This window comes from Protopterus annectens, chromosome 1.part1 (genome assembly GCF_019279795.1).
Source record: "Protopterus annectens isolate FY-2018-M chromosome 1.part1, PAN1.0, whole genome shotgun sequence".
NCBI classification, from domain to species: domain Eukaryota; kingdom Metazoa; phylum Chordata; order Ceratodontiformes; family Protopteridae; genus Protopterus; species Protopterus annectens.
In genome coordinates, this window is record NC_056726.1 from 1,633,880,391 (window position 1) to 1,633,896,738 (window position 16,348).

The following is a 16,348-nucleotide window of genomic DNA, read 5'->3' on the forward strand; positions in this document are numbered from 1 at the left end:
TCAAGCATTTTCCTTTGGAGCATTGAAAAAGGTTTCATTGGCATAGTCTCTCTATGAACTTTATTATCAAAAAGCTAAGAAGCAGAATCCCCTTCTGTTTGATAGCTCATGTTTTGTTGAACAAACTTTTGTATTTCCTCTTTAGCATGTTCTGCATCAAAAATGACTTTGATTCTCCAGGAAAAAAAATATTCTGAAAATAGCTAGATACAGAAGCTTGAATCTCACACCTACTTCTCAACGTTCCCTGATTTCTGGAATAAATGTATTCCTCTTCTGCCTGGTGTACAGTGAGTAATCTTTTCCACAAACACTCTGCTGTCTCCAACTTTTAGTACTTTGTCCTTCTGGCACAATTTTGTCAGAATCAGCTTTTTCTGCTGGTAGGATTGCATCTTTATTATTAGAGGTCTTGACTGCTTTCTCTCAGGCAAGTCTGGTGCACGACATGCCCTTTCAATTAACAACTCCTGCTGGAATACCTGTCTAGTCATTTATTTCTGCTTTCATAAAATTAATACAGTCTTTTCCTTCTAGTTTCTCTGGTACAGCAAAAAATATCAGGTTTTCCCTATGTGCCCTCCTCTAATTCTACTATTTTTTTGAAACCTCTTCTTGAGCAGCCTCATACTCAGCCCAGCCTTTCCTTCATTTTGGCCTATGATTTTCGCTGATTTATCAGCACATCTGAAATATCATTTTAAAGCTTCTTCCATTTTTTCAGCCTTTTTTATTTGAGTTGATATACTCCTTCAGTGTTTAGTTTATTTTAATCTCTTAGTACATTTGACTTATTTTTTCCTCTAGGTTCCTGGAAGTCATGTCTTGCACCAAAGCTGGAGCCTGAACTGTTTTTGGCTCTACAGCTGCATGATTCTTCCCAGCCAGTGTTTTCTCCTCACCTTTTATAATTGATTTTCTTTCAAGTTCTAGACATTTCTTCTTTGCTGGCTAGCCAGTAAGTAAATTTGCCTGTAGAGACAAATTCACTGGCTCTCTTTTCCGAGCTTCTGTTTTCACACTGAGAGAGTGGAAATTAAGCTGTGAGTCGGTATGCAGCCATCTTGGAAATACCAAGTAGTTCATATTTAATGGTATTAAGGAGGCATCCTGGGATAATATTGGGGCTCATTGATATAGTATTTTTGACGTTAGAGAGTTCCTTGAGGACCTGTTACCTAACAGTAGTAGGGGGAGTTATGGTTGTGGGTAATTTCTGCTGGGCATCTGAGAGGAGAGGGTAGTAAATTTGTAGCTAAATTTGTCTGGGTTGCTTGTGTCCTTGTTGCCATTCTCACAGCTAAAGGCATCCTCACAACTGCGAGTGTATTATTTATGGCACTAACCCCATCCCCTGTTCATGATATGAACACCTTTGTCAGTATAGGGTCTGCCTGTGCTTCACAGCCCTGTGCATGCATTCTCCTTCAAATGTAGCAGCAAGGGCTACTATCACTCACTTGAACAGCCATTGCCCATGACCTCTGAATTGCCTTCAGTGTTTCAGGTAAGCTACTACTTGTAGGAGGAATCATTTATTGTATTTTAGTAGTATACACCCTAACTATATCTTTAAAAATATTATGAAAGAACAGATATCTAGATTAGATGATGATGCTGACATGTTTTTGAAAGATTTGCATGATTTCAAACCAGTCATAAAGATAGAGGTTACTTATAGAAAAAAAATCAATATGTACTTGGATACATCTGCCCTTGATAGGAAAGGGGAGAGCACAACCATATTTTTTAGCCTGGAATGATCCTGACACTGTTAACCGTTCATGTAGACATCATGGAAATTAGCTGTCTCTCTGTTTTACTATTCAGACATGAATATAGTCTGTGAGGTTTTTAAGAAGCATTGGCATATCCTGACTGTGGATAAGGACATTATGTATATAGTTGGGGACAAGCCTACTTTTTGTTTCAAAAATAAGAGATCCCTTAAGCTCCTATTTTGTTATAAGAGGACTGACAATCAGCCAAACGACAGCCAAGCTGTGAAGCGTAAGAGGACATTTTGCTGTAGTTCCTGTAACATCTGTGAATATATTAACAACACGGATTCTTTTTTGCATCCTATGACTAGGAAAGAGTTTAAGTTGAATTGCTATGCTGATTGCTCCACTTGAAATTTAGTATGTTGGCAATTTGTAAGAAGTGCTTTTCATATTATGTTGGGAAGATGAACTGCTCTTTAAGCGAGTGTATTTGTGAGTATATATATGCTATTAGGAGGGCAGACGATAGAAATGCCCTTGTGAAACATGTTGGTATGTGTAGTCCCTTGCATTCCTTTCTGTTTATGGTTTTACAGTTGGTATGTGAAAATCTTAGGTTGGATGATTTATGTAATAAAATGGAAGATTTAGAGCAATGTTGAATTATCAGGCTACAGGCTGATAAAGGCCAAGGGCTGAATGAAACTAGCTCTTTAAGACTTCACTTGAAGCTTTGTGGGTTAGCTAAGTGATACTTTGTTAGCTTTAGTTGTTTTTAATTTTGGCATCACATGATTCCCTGCTTTTACTGTGATTGGTTATGATTCACTTTTTATTTTGGAAGATGTTTTTGGTTTTACATTGATCTGAAGAAACACCTGTTATTGGCATGAAAGCACTTATCATTAATAAATTATTGTCCTTGTATTTTAGCCATGTGTTCGATCTCTTTTTTTGTTCTTGTATTCTGTTGTGTTGCCGAACGATGCATTTTATCCAAGCTCTGGATTTTTTCTCTTCTATTGACTTGGTTTTTATTCTGGTGCTGGAGCATGGCTGAAGGTTTTAATATAGAACTCAATTATGATCCAAGTGGTCCAGGTTTTTCAAGATGAATTGAAGAGCTTAATAAGTTTTTCCATATGGAAGGTAACCCATAATTATCTTGTACCACTGGTTGGAATGAGGATATATCAGTTCCCGAAGGCTATGATTCTGAAGCATTGCATAAACTTTTGAGAGTTGGAAACTAATTTATTTAAACTTAAAAATTTGCATTGACAACGCTTGTATTTTGAAGCTTTTATCAATTTTAAAGTGGCACCTCGTGGACTGAGAATCATGAAAATGCCAACTTATGACACCCTATATCCAGAACTTTTATCTCAATGGCAGAAGTTGAATTTAAATATCAGCTTTAACTATATGAGACTACTAATTGATTACTTCAGACCAGTAGAAGAGGCTTTGCAAAGTGATGTGAAATTGCTATATAAGAAGCTGCTTAATAGCTTTTCTCAAGATATTGTTTCTTCTGCCTTGGAAGATATATTTAGTAGTGTGTCATTGTATGAAAACAGATTGTGCCTGCAGAAAAAGAAGAAGCTTAGTAGAAACTTATTGGATTTTCAGACTGGGAATGTTTTTTCATGGCCCAGGCTGCTCAGTTGTGCTAATACTAATGCTAGTGTTAGTGCATTGATTGCCTCTGAGGGAGAGGCACATGCAGCTTCTGTTGGGAATGGCCGTATAGCTGAATTATTATCTAATATAACTGAAACTGGAAACTATGGGATCCACATCTGCTGATATTGCATTTCACAAGAAAACTTTTTCCTCAGTTGCGTCAGGTACTCCATTGATCTTTCCAACCCTGCCTTTACCCAATCAAGGATTCCAGCAGAACTCAATGTTCGGTGAGTTGAGGAAGGAAGAGATGAAAACCATCACAAGAGTGACAGACATATCCCATTCTGAAGGGCATGTGGGAGCCAGTAAAGATTCACTGATATGGAACATCTCCTTTGTTCCTTTGTCGGATGAGCAGAAGAGCCTTTTAGAGAAGGAGCTGTCTTTTATTAATTCTTCCAGCATTGATTTTTGTGATAGTGTGTTGGATATGAGAACTTTTGCCAGAAATGCTGTGTTGAAACTACTTTTTCTACAAGGTGTTGAACAGAATGTCTTTAGGAGGCCGAGTATGTTTACACCAACATGCCATCCTCTTTTAGAGGCTTTTTGTAAAGTATGGGAAATGGATCTCTTACAGCTGACTGATAATTGTTGATCTGGTAAATGCAGATTTTGTAATTTGAATAGGTCTGATTTTACTGCTATTAAACAGTTGCAAAGTCTTGATGACTTAAAATTATACATCCTGCTGATAAAGAGGGACCCATTGTTCTCATGGACAAAGTTTTTTTTACCAAGAATCTACTGTAAGTTGATGTTGTTGGCTGATGAATTTACATATAATGCCATTGAGAAGCGTGATGTGGATTATATGGCTTACCAATTATACAGTGATTTATATGATTGTTTAATGAGCAGGTTTATCACAAATGATCTATACAAAAAGCATCCTGTTGTGCCCATTTTGCATGGGTTGCCAAAGATCCACAAAAACCCTAGATTTCCCCCGATGTGTCCTATTGTATCGGGAAGGGGTTGGCTTACTGAACCCCTTTCTATATATGTTGAGAAAATGCTCAGACCAATGTTGAATAAAGCAAGTACTGTGCTAACAGATATGAAGCAATTTTTGGGAATGCTGTATGAATCTGTATCAATGCTTCCTGCAAGCCAAGATGTGACATTATTTACTTTGGATGTACGATCACTGTTCACTGTTATGAATGATTTGGGACCTGATTTTGTTAAAGTATATTTGATGTCTAACAGTGATTATTCTTTAGCACAGATTAACCTCATTTGCATGTTTTTAGAACTTATTCTTGTGAACAATGCCTTTGTTTTTTGGATCGTTACATCTTGCAAAAGCTAGGAGTAGCTGTGGGCATGTCCTGTGCCAATAGCTATGTGAATATTACCCTGGCTAAATGGGAAACAGACATAGTATTGAATAATGAAAGATTCTCTCAACATGTTCCATATTATAACAATTTTGTGATGATATTTTTCTTGTATGGACGTGTCTAGATTTTATGTTTAAGGTTTTTTTTTGATTATTCGAATGCATCTACCTCTTTTTTAACTTTTACTATGCAATGCTCAAAGATAAGTTTATTCAATGTTTGTGTCACTAGGACTAGTGAAGGTATTTTTATTCTAGTTTATATAAAAAATAATGCAGGAGGAATCATTTATTGTATAGTAGTAGTAGACACCCTAACTATATATCTAGATTAGATTGTGATGATGACATGTTTTTGAAAGATTTGCATGCTTTCAAGGTGGATCTTAAAGACAGAGTTTACTCAGAGAAAGAAATTAATATGTGCTTGAATACATCTACTCTTGATAAGAAAGGGAGAGCACAATTGTATTTTTCAGCCCAGAATGATCCTGACACTGATAACCATTCATGTAGAACATCACAGAAATTAGCTGTTTCTCTATTTTACTCTTCAGACATCAGAACAGCCTGTGAGGTTTTTAAGAAGCACTGGCATATCCTGACTGTGGTTGAAGGTATTAGGCATATAGTTGGGGATAAGCCTATTATTTATTTCAAAAATAAGAGATCAATTAAGCTCCTACTTTTTTATAAGAACACTGACAACCAGCTGAACCACAGCCAAGCTGTGAAGTGAAAGGGGAAGTTTTATTGTAGTTCCTGTAACATCTGTGAATATATTAGCATTACAGATTATTTTTTGTATCCTATGACTAGGAAAGAGTTTGGGTTGAATTGCTATGCTTTTTGCTCCAGTTGAAATTTACTATATTTGGCAATTTGTAAGTAGAGCTCTTGGTATTATGTTGGGCAAACAAATTACTTTTTAAGAGAGGGTATTGTGAGCATATATATGCTATTCAGAGGGTGAATGATAGGAATGCCCTTGCGAAACATGTTGCTATGTGTTGTCCCTTGCATTCCTTTTTGTTTATGGTTTTATAATTGGTACGTGAAGATCTTAGGCTGGGAGATTTATGTTATAAAATGGAAGATTTAGAGCAATGTTGGATTAGGCTACAGGCTGATAAAGAGCAAGGACTGAATGAAGCTATCTCTTTAAGACCTCACTTAAAGCTTCATGGGTTAGTTAAGTGATACTTTGTTACTTTTAGGTGTTTTTAACTTTGGCATCTTGTGATGCTCTGCTTTTACTGAAATTGGTTATGATTTACGTTTTATTTCGGAAGATGTTTTTTTTTTACATTAATCTGAAGAAGCACCTATTCTTGGTGTGAAAGTTCTTATCATTAATAAATTATTGTTCTTGTGTTTTACCTTTGTGTGTGATCCCTGGTTTTGTTCTTGTATAAATAGAAAAATGCCCCATGGCACAACTGTTCAAATATGGCAATGAGCCCCCTGGAGTTCTGGGCCTCAATCGCCCCTTTTTTAATCCGTCATTGTTCCTACAGTAGAAATGATTATTGTCATTTGCCTACCAAAATAAGGCATGTTATTTAATTCAGTGATATGGAGAAGAAGTGTCATCTATATCATGGCTGCATTTACATCTTGTATGGCCATTTTGTTATTGGTAATTTAGCAATTAAACTTACTGGAGTTAGTGCATGACTAGCCATTCAGGGTAAACCATGCAGTCATGAGTAAAGACCGGATTCCTAACACTCCAATAAAATTTATTGCTAGAGTATATTTTGAATGAATACATTGTATACATTGTATGGCCCTACTTTGTCTCTTTGTTAGAATGTACAAGTTGAGATGTCAGTGAAGTGTAGCTGGGCAGGACTGCATTCCTTGTCTGTTACTCACTGTTTTTTATGACAATGTAGGTAATTTTTATTCTGCTTGCCTACTAAAGTGCTCTGTGGAACTCCTTGGAAACAGTTTTGTGCTGGTCATGATGTGCTCCATTTTATAATCTGGTCATGATGTGCTCCATTTTATAATTTGCCCCTCTACCTGCCAGTCATCAGTTCCCGCAAAGCCAATCAACCCACTTGCTCTCTTATCACTGAGTGTGACAGTTGGCTGAGAGGGGCCATCATGTAGAAAGCCATCAGGATTAGCTTGAGGGTTCTTCTCATTTAAGACCTACATCACTTGTGTGCACTCAGTTATCATAAGGAAAGGGGGCATGCAATGGACTGCACCTGCTGGTTATCTCTCTTTTCTGCAAAAGGTACCAACAGGCAAGCAAGCAGCTCTGCCTCATCTTCAAGTATGGGTGGTGGTTTCCCTGGTTTTTACCACAGAAATCACAACCACCCGCTATGCTCATTGAATACTTTCAACCCATCACTGTCCCTCAGGAAAGATGAGCAGAACCATGCCCCTTCAGCTAGCAGGTAGCTGCACTAATCTTTATTCATTGTCAGTGCTAGACTCAGTGAGATGATATATCTGGTTTTACGTCTCAGACTGAATGTAGTATACTCCACTAGGGGCAAAAACTTTCATTTGTATAATATGGGTCAAGCAAAAGTAAGATTAGACTATATACTTAACTGTGGTGGTGGTGCTGCGGAAGCATTGTCACCTCACAGTTAGACGTTGTCCTGTTCGATTCTCAGCTATAGCGTCTTCTGTGGGGAGACATGCATGAATGGGCGTAAATTCGTTGAAGGTTGTGCGTCAGGGCTGGCAACTCGGCACATAAAAATCTACTGCCAATCATTAGCGGACCGGAGTTCTGCTGTGGCGACCCCTAACCGGGAAAAGCCGAAAGACACAACAAGACTATATACTGTGAAAGTGCATAAGTCTTAATTATCTGCGTAAAATTCATACAGTACTCTGATTGTAAATGTTTGTTAATGTCATTGCATTATATATTTTATCAACATGTCTACATGTGCTCATGTTATTATTTCAGACTTTAAAACTTTTTGCTTTTTTTAATACAGTGGCTTGCTGTTTCATACTGCATTCAAATTCATAATTAACAGCTGAAGTTACTTGACTGCTCTCTGTTGCTCATCCCTCTTAAATCTGATGTTTATACTAATGCAAATGCTAATACACTTTAATCTAAAATTAAATTGCTTACTCAGCAATTCAAGGCTTATATAATAGAATTCACAAAACCACAGAATGTTTAGGATACAGAAACGTTTGTATTTACTTATCAGTATAAATGTCTTAGTATTATTTAAGCATGTTATTTTTCTTCCTAATAGATTTTAGACTTAGAAAATGAAAAGAAGGACCTTGAGAGACAAGTCAATGAACAGAAGGCAAAATGTGAAGCCATTGAAAAACGAGAGGCTGAGAGGAGACAAGTTGAAGAGAAAAAACATGCTGAAGAAATCCAGTTCCTTAAACGAACTAATCAGCAGTTAAAGGTAAAATGAATATACTCCATCCAGTAATCCACTCTCATTAATACTGTACTCCTGAAAATCTGTTTTGAATTTAGAAATATCTTTGATTAGTGCTCCATTTATAATGCTATTGCTATATTTCTGCCATTTGAAACAATTTTAAATTCTGTTATTTAACTCCATCGTACACGTCTTTAATTAGTGCATAAATGCCTTGGAGAGATGTAAGACATTTATAAAATATTTACTTTAAAGTTCATGCGTAAAGATTGTTGGTGTTTTTTTTGGGGGTGGGGGTAATCAAGCTGCCATCATGTAAAGAGGACTTTCTGAGTCTAAAATATATAGTTTTTACTTTACTTACTTCAATGGAACTATACTAAAATGTTCAATAAACTTGTATTTACTCTGTGCTGAACAGGGGTCCAATTACTTCCTGATATGGGTCATCTGGTGTTGCATTTTAATGATGTAATTATGAGGAAACGTGGTTTGTAGTGCATAGGGTTGCTTTGTGTAATCTTAAGCAGATTTCAACATATAAAGTGACACAGAATGCAACAGAGTCAGTCACACAATCACTTAGTAAATATCCAAATTCAGTTATATTCAAGTGTAAGGTAATAAAAGCACAATTGAGCAGAATAAGATTCTCTGTTAAAACTATAGTGCTTGGCATACAATGTAATAACTGTAATAAATAGTTGTCTACCATGAGTTGATCTCAAAACCTGGGATATGCAAATCACTTCAGTGATAGTTCTACAGTGCATTTGTGTGTGTTATACACCAAATAGATTAGTGGTGGATTGAAAACTTTGAAATAATCTGTACATCTGTGAAGATGAAAATGCAACGAAGGTGATGTGATGATGATAGACATGAAGATAAAAGCAAACATGAAGATATGATGCATTGATGATGAGGGTGATACTGAAGATGAAGATGCAATGAAGATGAAGATGTGAAGAAGATGATAGTGAAAATGACAAAGATAAAAATTAAGATAATGAAGATGATGTCAAAACGGTTTGCTATCAGCATGTGAAATGGCACTTACGGGAAACTGGGATGGTCAAGTGTGTGTTTTCCAGTTTCCGTAATGCCAATCTGGAAATGTTTGAATCTTCATTAGCGAATGGTTGTGTGCATTCACTAATATGGGATTGATATTCTGCTAACATATTACACTACAGTGGGAATCAGGAAATGTACCCTTTTCCCCACTGTAGTGCCATCTCAGATTTGGAATATATAATATGCAGGAGATGTGGGGGGGGTGCAGGGGGGCTTGCCCCCCCCCCTGCAAAAACATTACTGGTAACATGAAATTTTGAAATTGGAACTTTCGGTGTTTGAATGTCAGTTCCGTGATTACCATTTCAGACGTTTTGGTAATTCTGTATTACCAAAGTCAGATAATGAATTCAATCAAAACGTGGAAATTTGTTTTGATTTTTACACATTTTGATACTAAGTAGATGTTAACAATGATGATGCCATGAAAATGATGATAAAGGTGATGTGAAGTTGTTTAAATAATGATGATAAAGATGATGATAATTTCAGTGAAGATAATGTGTCATCTTTATCTTCACCACTATTGTAATTATGACTAAATCATTCATCACTACATAATATTCATCTTCACATCATCTACATTTGCATTTCTTCTTCATCATCATCACATTGTCCACTTTATATTCATTTCTTTTTGAATCTTTATCATATATTTATAGATTCATAGGTTCCTGCATAAGTAATAGGCTAGCTGCCCTTGTGGCCATTTTAAGCCTAACAAGTCTCCCTTTTTGTGCTTGAATTAACATATCCCATTTGGTCAGAACCTTACCCATCCTGTGGTCTATAATTATATATTACCCCTAATGAGAATAACTGGGATCATACATTAGATGATCTGAGGGGACTCATGCATGGATAAAGCATTTAGAAGATACTTCTATCCATTAGCAGGGAGCAGACCTGGGGTATATTTTCCGTTTCCCATCCATAGATCCAAGTTGCACTTGAATGTGGACAGGGATGAGTCTTGCTTTATGTGGATGGGGAGTCTGTTCCAGAGCAGCAGTATCCTGTGTGAAATATACCTATCCTTCCAAACTGTTCTGTTGATGTTGCAGAAGAGGTTTAGATCCCTAGACCAAATATTCATCACATTTGCACTCTCTTCATAATCATTGGTGTCTTTAACACATCATCATCATCATATTCATCACATCTTGATCATAGTTATCATCATCATCATCATCACTGATTTTTTATCACCTTCATCATATTTTCATCATCTTCTTCACATCTTCATCACCATCACTATCATTACCAACATATTAAGAGATACCCAGATTATTCCAACATTTTTTTATTCTGGTACTAATCCTTAGAATGTGTAGCACACATCCAAATGCACTTTATGGTGGGCTATCATTGTAGTTTCAGTAGTGCAACAGGTAGTGCAATTGCCTTTGGTGCAGTAGTCTGCGGTTTTTATTCTTGCATCAGGAAAATCAATAAATGACATGGCAGTGCAGCATAAGGGGTGTACTGTATCAGATGAGATGCTAAACCAAGGCCCCGTCAGTTGAATTGGTAGTAGTTCTGGGATCATCTAAAAGATCCCACTGCACCTATTGGAAAGAGTAGGGGTCCTTTATTTATATTGAAAAATAACTATTATTTACAAAATATTTACAGAATTACAAATGTATACAAACGTGCAACTATATAGCTATAAAAATCTGTTTACACACATTCATAATTACCTTTACAATCATACTAAATTTTCATCCCTATTAGACTCCCCACTCCTTTTTCCATAACCACCATCTGATTTTACTTAATGTTGTTGCTAAAATCCATTTACCATTAAACATAATTTCATTTATTCTTTCATTCCATATAACCCATATAGCATAAAATAACCTTTTATAGGTTCATAGGTTCATACTAGGCTATCTGCCCTGGGGCAATTATAAGCCTAGCCCGATTCTGTATGGCTTACGCCACCCCTTGATTTGAGTATACTGTGCCCTTTTTAAGGTTTAGTTTACTGTGCCTCTGTCTAATAGTGACACAGGAGTAATCCCTGGGACAAACCTACGATCCCCCATCCACTTATCGAGATTCTTCTTGAAGAGATTCAGTGAGGTGCTCTGCCTCACATGAACTGGGATTCTATTCCAGAGCGAAGGGAGCCTCTGGGTTATGAACCTGTCCCTCCAGCAAGTTCTATTTATTTCTGTGCTGAGGTTCAAGTCCCTCGAGCGTGTGGCTCTAAGGGATTTAGATTTACTGGGGTGGAGCATGTCCATTAATTCTGGATTTGACATAGCTTTGTATGTCAGGCATAGATCGCCTCGAAGTAGGCGGTATGCAACTGAGTAGAGCTGGAGTTTTTAACCAAGCAGCATATGGCATCTGTTTGAGACCCTTGATCCTCTTGGTGAGATACTTTTGGGGTCTTTCTAATTGCTGCAGGTGTCGGGTAAGGTACATCCCAAAAGGGGCATTGTATTCTATGATGGGCCTGATGAGGGATGAATAAAGGGCACGATTACCTCTCTTGATCTAGATGTGAAACCCTTCATGATGAGGTGGGCTATGTAGAAGGTCTTTCTAACCACTTTGGCAATGTGGTTTTCAAAGGAGAGATTGCTATCAACTTGGGTCCCCAGGTCCCTAATAACTTTCTCTGTACTTAATGGGTTTCCGCCTATGTGGTAATTTGTGGGCACATTGTTTTTGCCAAAGGGTATGACTATACATTTTTGGCATTTAGCTTTAAACCATGGCACTGGCACCAGTTATCTGTCTCTGTGAGACCTTTTTGAAGGATGTTTGTGTCAGCTGGAGAGTTGATTATGGCGCCCAGTTTGCAGTCATCTGCGAACTTGGTGAGCCATAGTCCTCCCACGTTTGCCTGTACCTCGGAAAAGTATATACCGAACAAGAGTGGTCCCAGGACAGAACCCTGTGGGATGCCACTTGTGACCGGTTTCGAGTCTGACATGGCTCCAGCAACTCTCACTCTGTGGGTTCTGTCTTTGAGCCAGTTTACGACCCATCTTGTGACATAGGGGTTTATATTTAAGCTGGATAGCTTATCTATGATGCCCGAGTGGGGTATTGTGTCAAATGCCTTTGCAAGGTCCAGATAAGCTATGTGGACTACCTTCCCTTCATCTATGGCCTTGGTGACTGTTTCAAAGAAGTCAACCAGGTTCAAAAGGCAGGATCTGCCCTTGACAAAGCCGAACTGGGTAGGAACTAGTGTCTGTAAGTCCCCAATGTCTTTGTTTATGAGCTCCATGATGATCCTCTCCATAGCCTTGCAGACTAAGCTAGTCAGGCTTATGGGGCGATAGTTTCCAGGGTCCGTAGAGGCTCCACCTTTGTGGAGTGGGACCACTGTTGCTGTACGCCATTCTGTGGGCACATATCCTGTAGTGAGGCTGAGATTGTATAGCTGTTTTATTTGAGGGATTAGTTCCTCTTGTAGTTCATGTAGGATGCAACCTGGGATGCCATCTGGTCCCATGGAAGCAGTGTTTTTTGCTTTGGAGAGGGCAGCCTTCACCCGAGCATCTGAGATGTTTGGGAGGCAGCCCTCTGCCGGGATAGATACTTGCTCTTTTGGGAGGAGTGGAGAAGTTTGCACTGAACCTGTCTGCCAGGATATTGGCGATGTCTGTGGGTTCAGTGTATTTTTTGTCATTTAGAATCAACTCAGAACAAGTCTGGGAGTTGCATCCCAGGTTTCTAACATAACTGAAAAAAGCCTTATGATTGTCTTTGGTGTCCTGTGCAATTTTTCTCTCGAAGCTGGCCTTGGAGGATTTTATGAGGGATCGTAATTTTTTGCTAGTACTGATCAGAGATGCCTTCCCTATTAGGGATTTTGATCTATCATGTAGTAGCTTCCTCCTTCTGTTGTACAGTTTATTTATGGCAGGGGTCCACCAGACTGGACACCTGCCTTTAGATGATTGGGTCTTGGTTTTGTTTGGGATAGCATGATCCATGCATTCCTGGAGATGTCCGTTGAATGCATTTATATAGGATTCTGCAGTTTGGGCTGTAGTTTCCACTGGCCCTGGGGCCTTGAAGGATTCCACTTCGGTTTTGAGAAGTGAGACATTTGCTTTTGAGAAGTTTTTCACTGTGGTTTTCTGGGCTGGGGGTGGGGTCGGGATGTGGACATCTAGTGAAATTAATTTATGGTCTGATCTTACCAATGAGGGATATACTTCTGGTGTGGAGCATAGAGTCCCCATGTTGGTAATGATCAGGTCTAGTATGTTGTCCCCTCTTGTGGGAGTTGTGACTAGTTGTTCCATAGCATTTGAGTTTATAATGTCCAGGAATCTTTGGGCTAAGGTGCTGGGGCTTGAGTAGTGCTCCCAGTCAATGTTTGGGTAGTTGAAGTCGCCCAATATAATGGTGTTCTGAGAGATCTTCATGTTGTCCAAAGTTTTCAGGAAAGCCGAATGGGATTCCTGACTTTGAGAGGGTGGTCTGTAGGATGCTATAAACTGAAAAGCAGTCTTGCCCACTGTTAGTTGCACATGGATGGTCTCCGATACTTTGTGCAATGCCACTAACCTGGAGGTGTGGATATCCTTGATAAATATGGAAACTCCCCCTCCTTTTGTGGTTTGGTCCGGGTTTTGGGGCCGAAAAGCATGATATGAGGTATAGCCTGGTAGTGCTGGGGTGCTCTCTGGAGCCTTGAACCAGGTTTCTGTCACTGCACAGATATCGATGTTCTCCATACTGAGGAGAGCTTCGAGTGCATGCATCTTGAGGTTAAGACTTCTGGCGTTTAGCAGCATTACCCTTAGTTTCTTGTTCCTTGTGCTGTCTATGGGGGTGGGTTTGACTTTTGAGCCTTGCCTAAAAAAGGCACTATGGGGGTGGCAAGAGCCTTTGCCAATATCCAAAAGCCCAGTGGTGACAGGTGCAAGCCGTCCCTAGCGAAGCAACGTGGCTTGTCGAGCATGTCATCCTAAGCTGACAGACACTGGATCCCCTTTGAATGACACCAAAATTTTAGCCAATTGTTAAAATTGATCATTTTGTCTTTGTACTGTGGCATCATTCTAGGTGAGGGCAAGATGCTGCTCAAGGTCAGGGTCATACCAGCCTGGGCTACATGATCAGAGAGCTCCTCTATGCCTCTTTTCATGTAGTCCAGGGAGGTACGTCTCAGGTCATTCACACCAGCATGTACAATGACTGAGTCATATTTGTATTTGCTTTGGAGTGACCTGAGTGCTTGCGTTATGTGTCAGATCCTAGCACCTGACAGGCAGCTCACAGTGACCTTCTCTTTATTCAGCCTGGTGAGCGGGACATCACCTATAACAAGAGTATCAGGTGTGTTATTCAGCCTTAAGGGCTGTGGCTGCTTGGCACACTGACTTTGTGGGTTATGTGTTGTGTGTGTTTTGTTTTGAGGTAGCGTTTGCTTGGATGTCTGCTTTGGAGGTCTCTGTTGCTTAGGTAGATTTTTATTTAGAGCCTCCGAGTATGTTTTTGTGCATTTATGTGTTTGGTTCGCTGATGTGGTGGGACTATGTGATACTGGAATTGTGTTGTGTGAGGTTACCTTCTCCTCCTGACTGGTTACACCAGTTTTGAGATGAGAGAGCTCAGCCTCCATTTGGCTAAATAGTTACATCTCTCACATATATTTGAACCTGTTTGGAGGAGAAGAGGGTTGTCCGTGTACATGAGGCAGTTGTAACATTGCCTCAAAATTCCCAGATTCACCAGCTGGACTGGAAAGGAAACCATTGACTGACCTTTGGACATGCTAGAGTAATAGGGAAACTGAATTTAAGATGGACCAATAGAGGACAGGGTAATCGTAGAGAGTATAAGAGTAAGTAGTGCTTATGGTTTAATAGTGCTAACTTGTAGGATTACTTAATTGGACCAGTGAAGGGCCTTAGAATGAGAATATGGTGTTTAAATTAAGAGATAGAGCAGGTCTAAGGGAAAAAGTGAAGAGCAGACTTTGTGGAGCCAGGAATAGTTTAAACCCAATTAGGCGGCGCTGCCCATTGTTGCGCTATGCTCAAAAACGTGCAAAACCATGCAAAAGAGGGTTTTAAGAGAGGAAGATGAAGGAGTTTTGGAATTGACCCAAAATGGCCAATAAAACTACAGTTTCAAGTCAGTAACCACTCCCACAGGGGCAGGCAGGCTGCTCAATGATTTTCACTGCCACTGATCAACAGAGAGACTTTCCTTTAGCCCAAGCAAAAAATGGCCTCACAGAAACTTACAAACAGTTCAAGAACAGCAAGCCTGTAACTGAACTTTTTTAAATCTCAAAACAAACAAACTGATGTCCACAGACCAAGCGACCAAAAAGTACTTGAACGCAATTTAATTCCAAAATAAAATCACAGCATTTTCGCCACTGCAAATGCAGTAGCTTCATCAGAAATGGATGAAAAGTGCGCAAACTTTTCAAATTTAAAAATTTTTGAAATGACATAGCTGTACGTCACTTCCTACACCCAAGATAATTAAAAGTAACATTCTCTACAAGAAGTCAATAAATCCATTAAAATAAAATAAAATAGAATGAAATAACAACGCTTATAACTGTACAGAACACTAACAGTCAATATACCAACTAATACACATTGTATGTTTGTGTTCATGTGTTATACAAATGAGATACAATTGTAAACCTTGTTCGCCACAAAAAAGAAATTTTTTGTGTCAAAATACACTCTCAAAATAATAATAATAATAATTGCTCATTTGAAAAAATATATTCATCACAGATATACAATAAATTCTAAAAGACAAATCCAATAATTAAAACTACAGCCAATATGCATAGTCTATGCCCATTGACAAATAGCGTAACCACTAGCTAATTGATTACATAAATGGAACCCTTCGTGTGAAAAAATATTAATAATTTGTGTTGTTACACAGATGCCTCAGTTTGCAATTGCAAACCACTTCATTCATCTTAAATAACTTTTATATTTTAACACAGAAGATATATTACAATTTTCCTTTAAGCCCGGAACAGTGAAGGCATCCAATTTAATTTGCCATTCAAGTTCACGGGTTTCCAAAATTAATGAGTATGGACCACCTCTAATACTCGGAGGAACATGGTCGATGGCCATGAAATGAAAACTATGCCCTGGATGACT

General features: G+C 38.6%; 1 protein-coding gene across 1 annotated transcript in view; it reads left to right on the forward strand.

The window, feature by feature from the left end:
• The window catches only part of DNALI1 (dynein axonemal light intermediate chain 1), a 787,801-nt gene that overhangs the window by 572,387 nt on the left and 199,066 nt on the right, over nucleotides 1–16,348 (forward strand). The window contains exon 5 of the mRNA XM_044083710.1: nucleotides 8,004–8,168. Within this exon, the coding sequence (XP_043939645.1) occupies nucleotides 8,004–8,168 (165 nt within the window). The remainder of the gene's footprint in view (nucleotides 1–8,003; nucleotides 8,169–16,348) is intronic.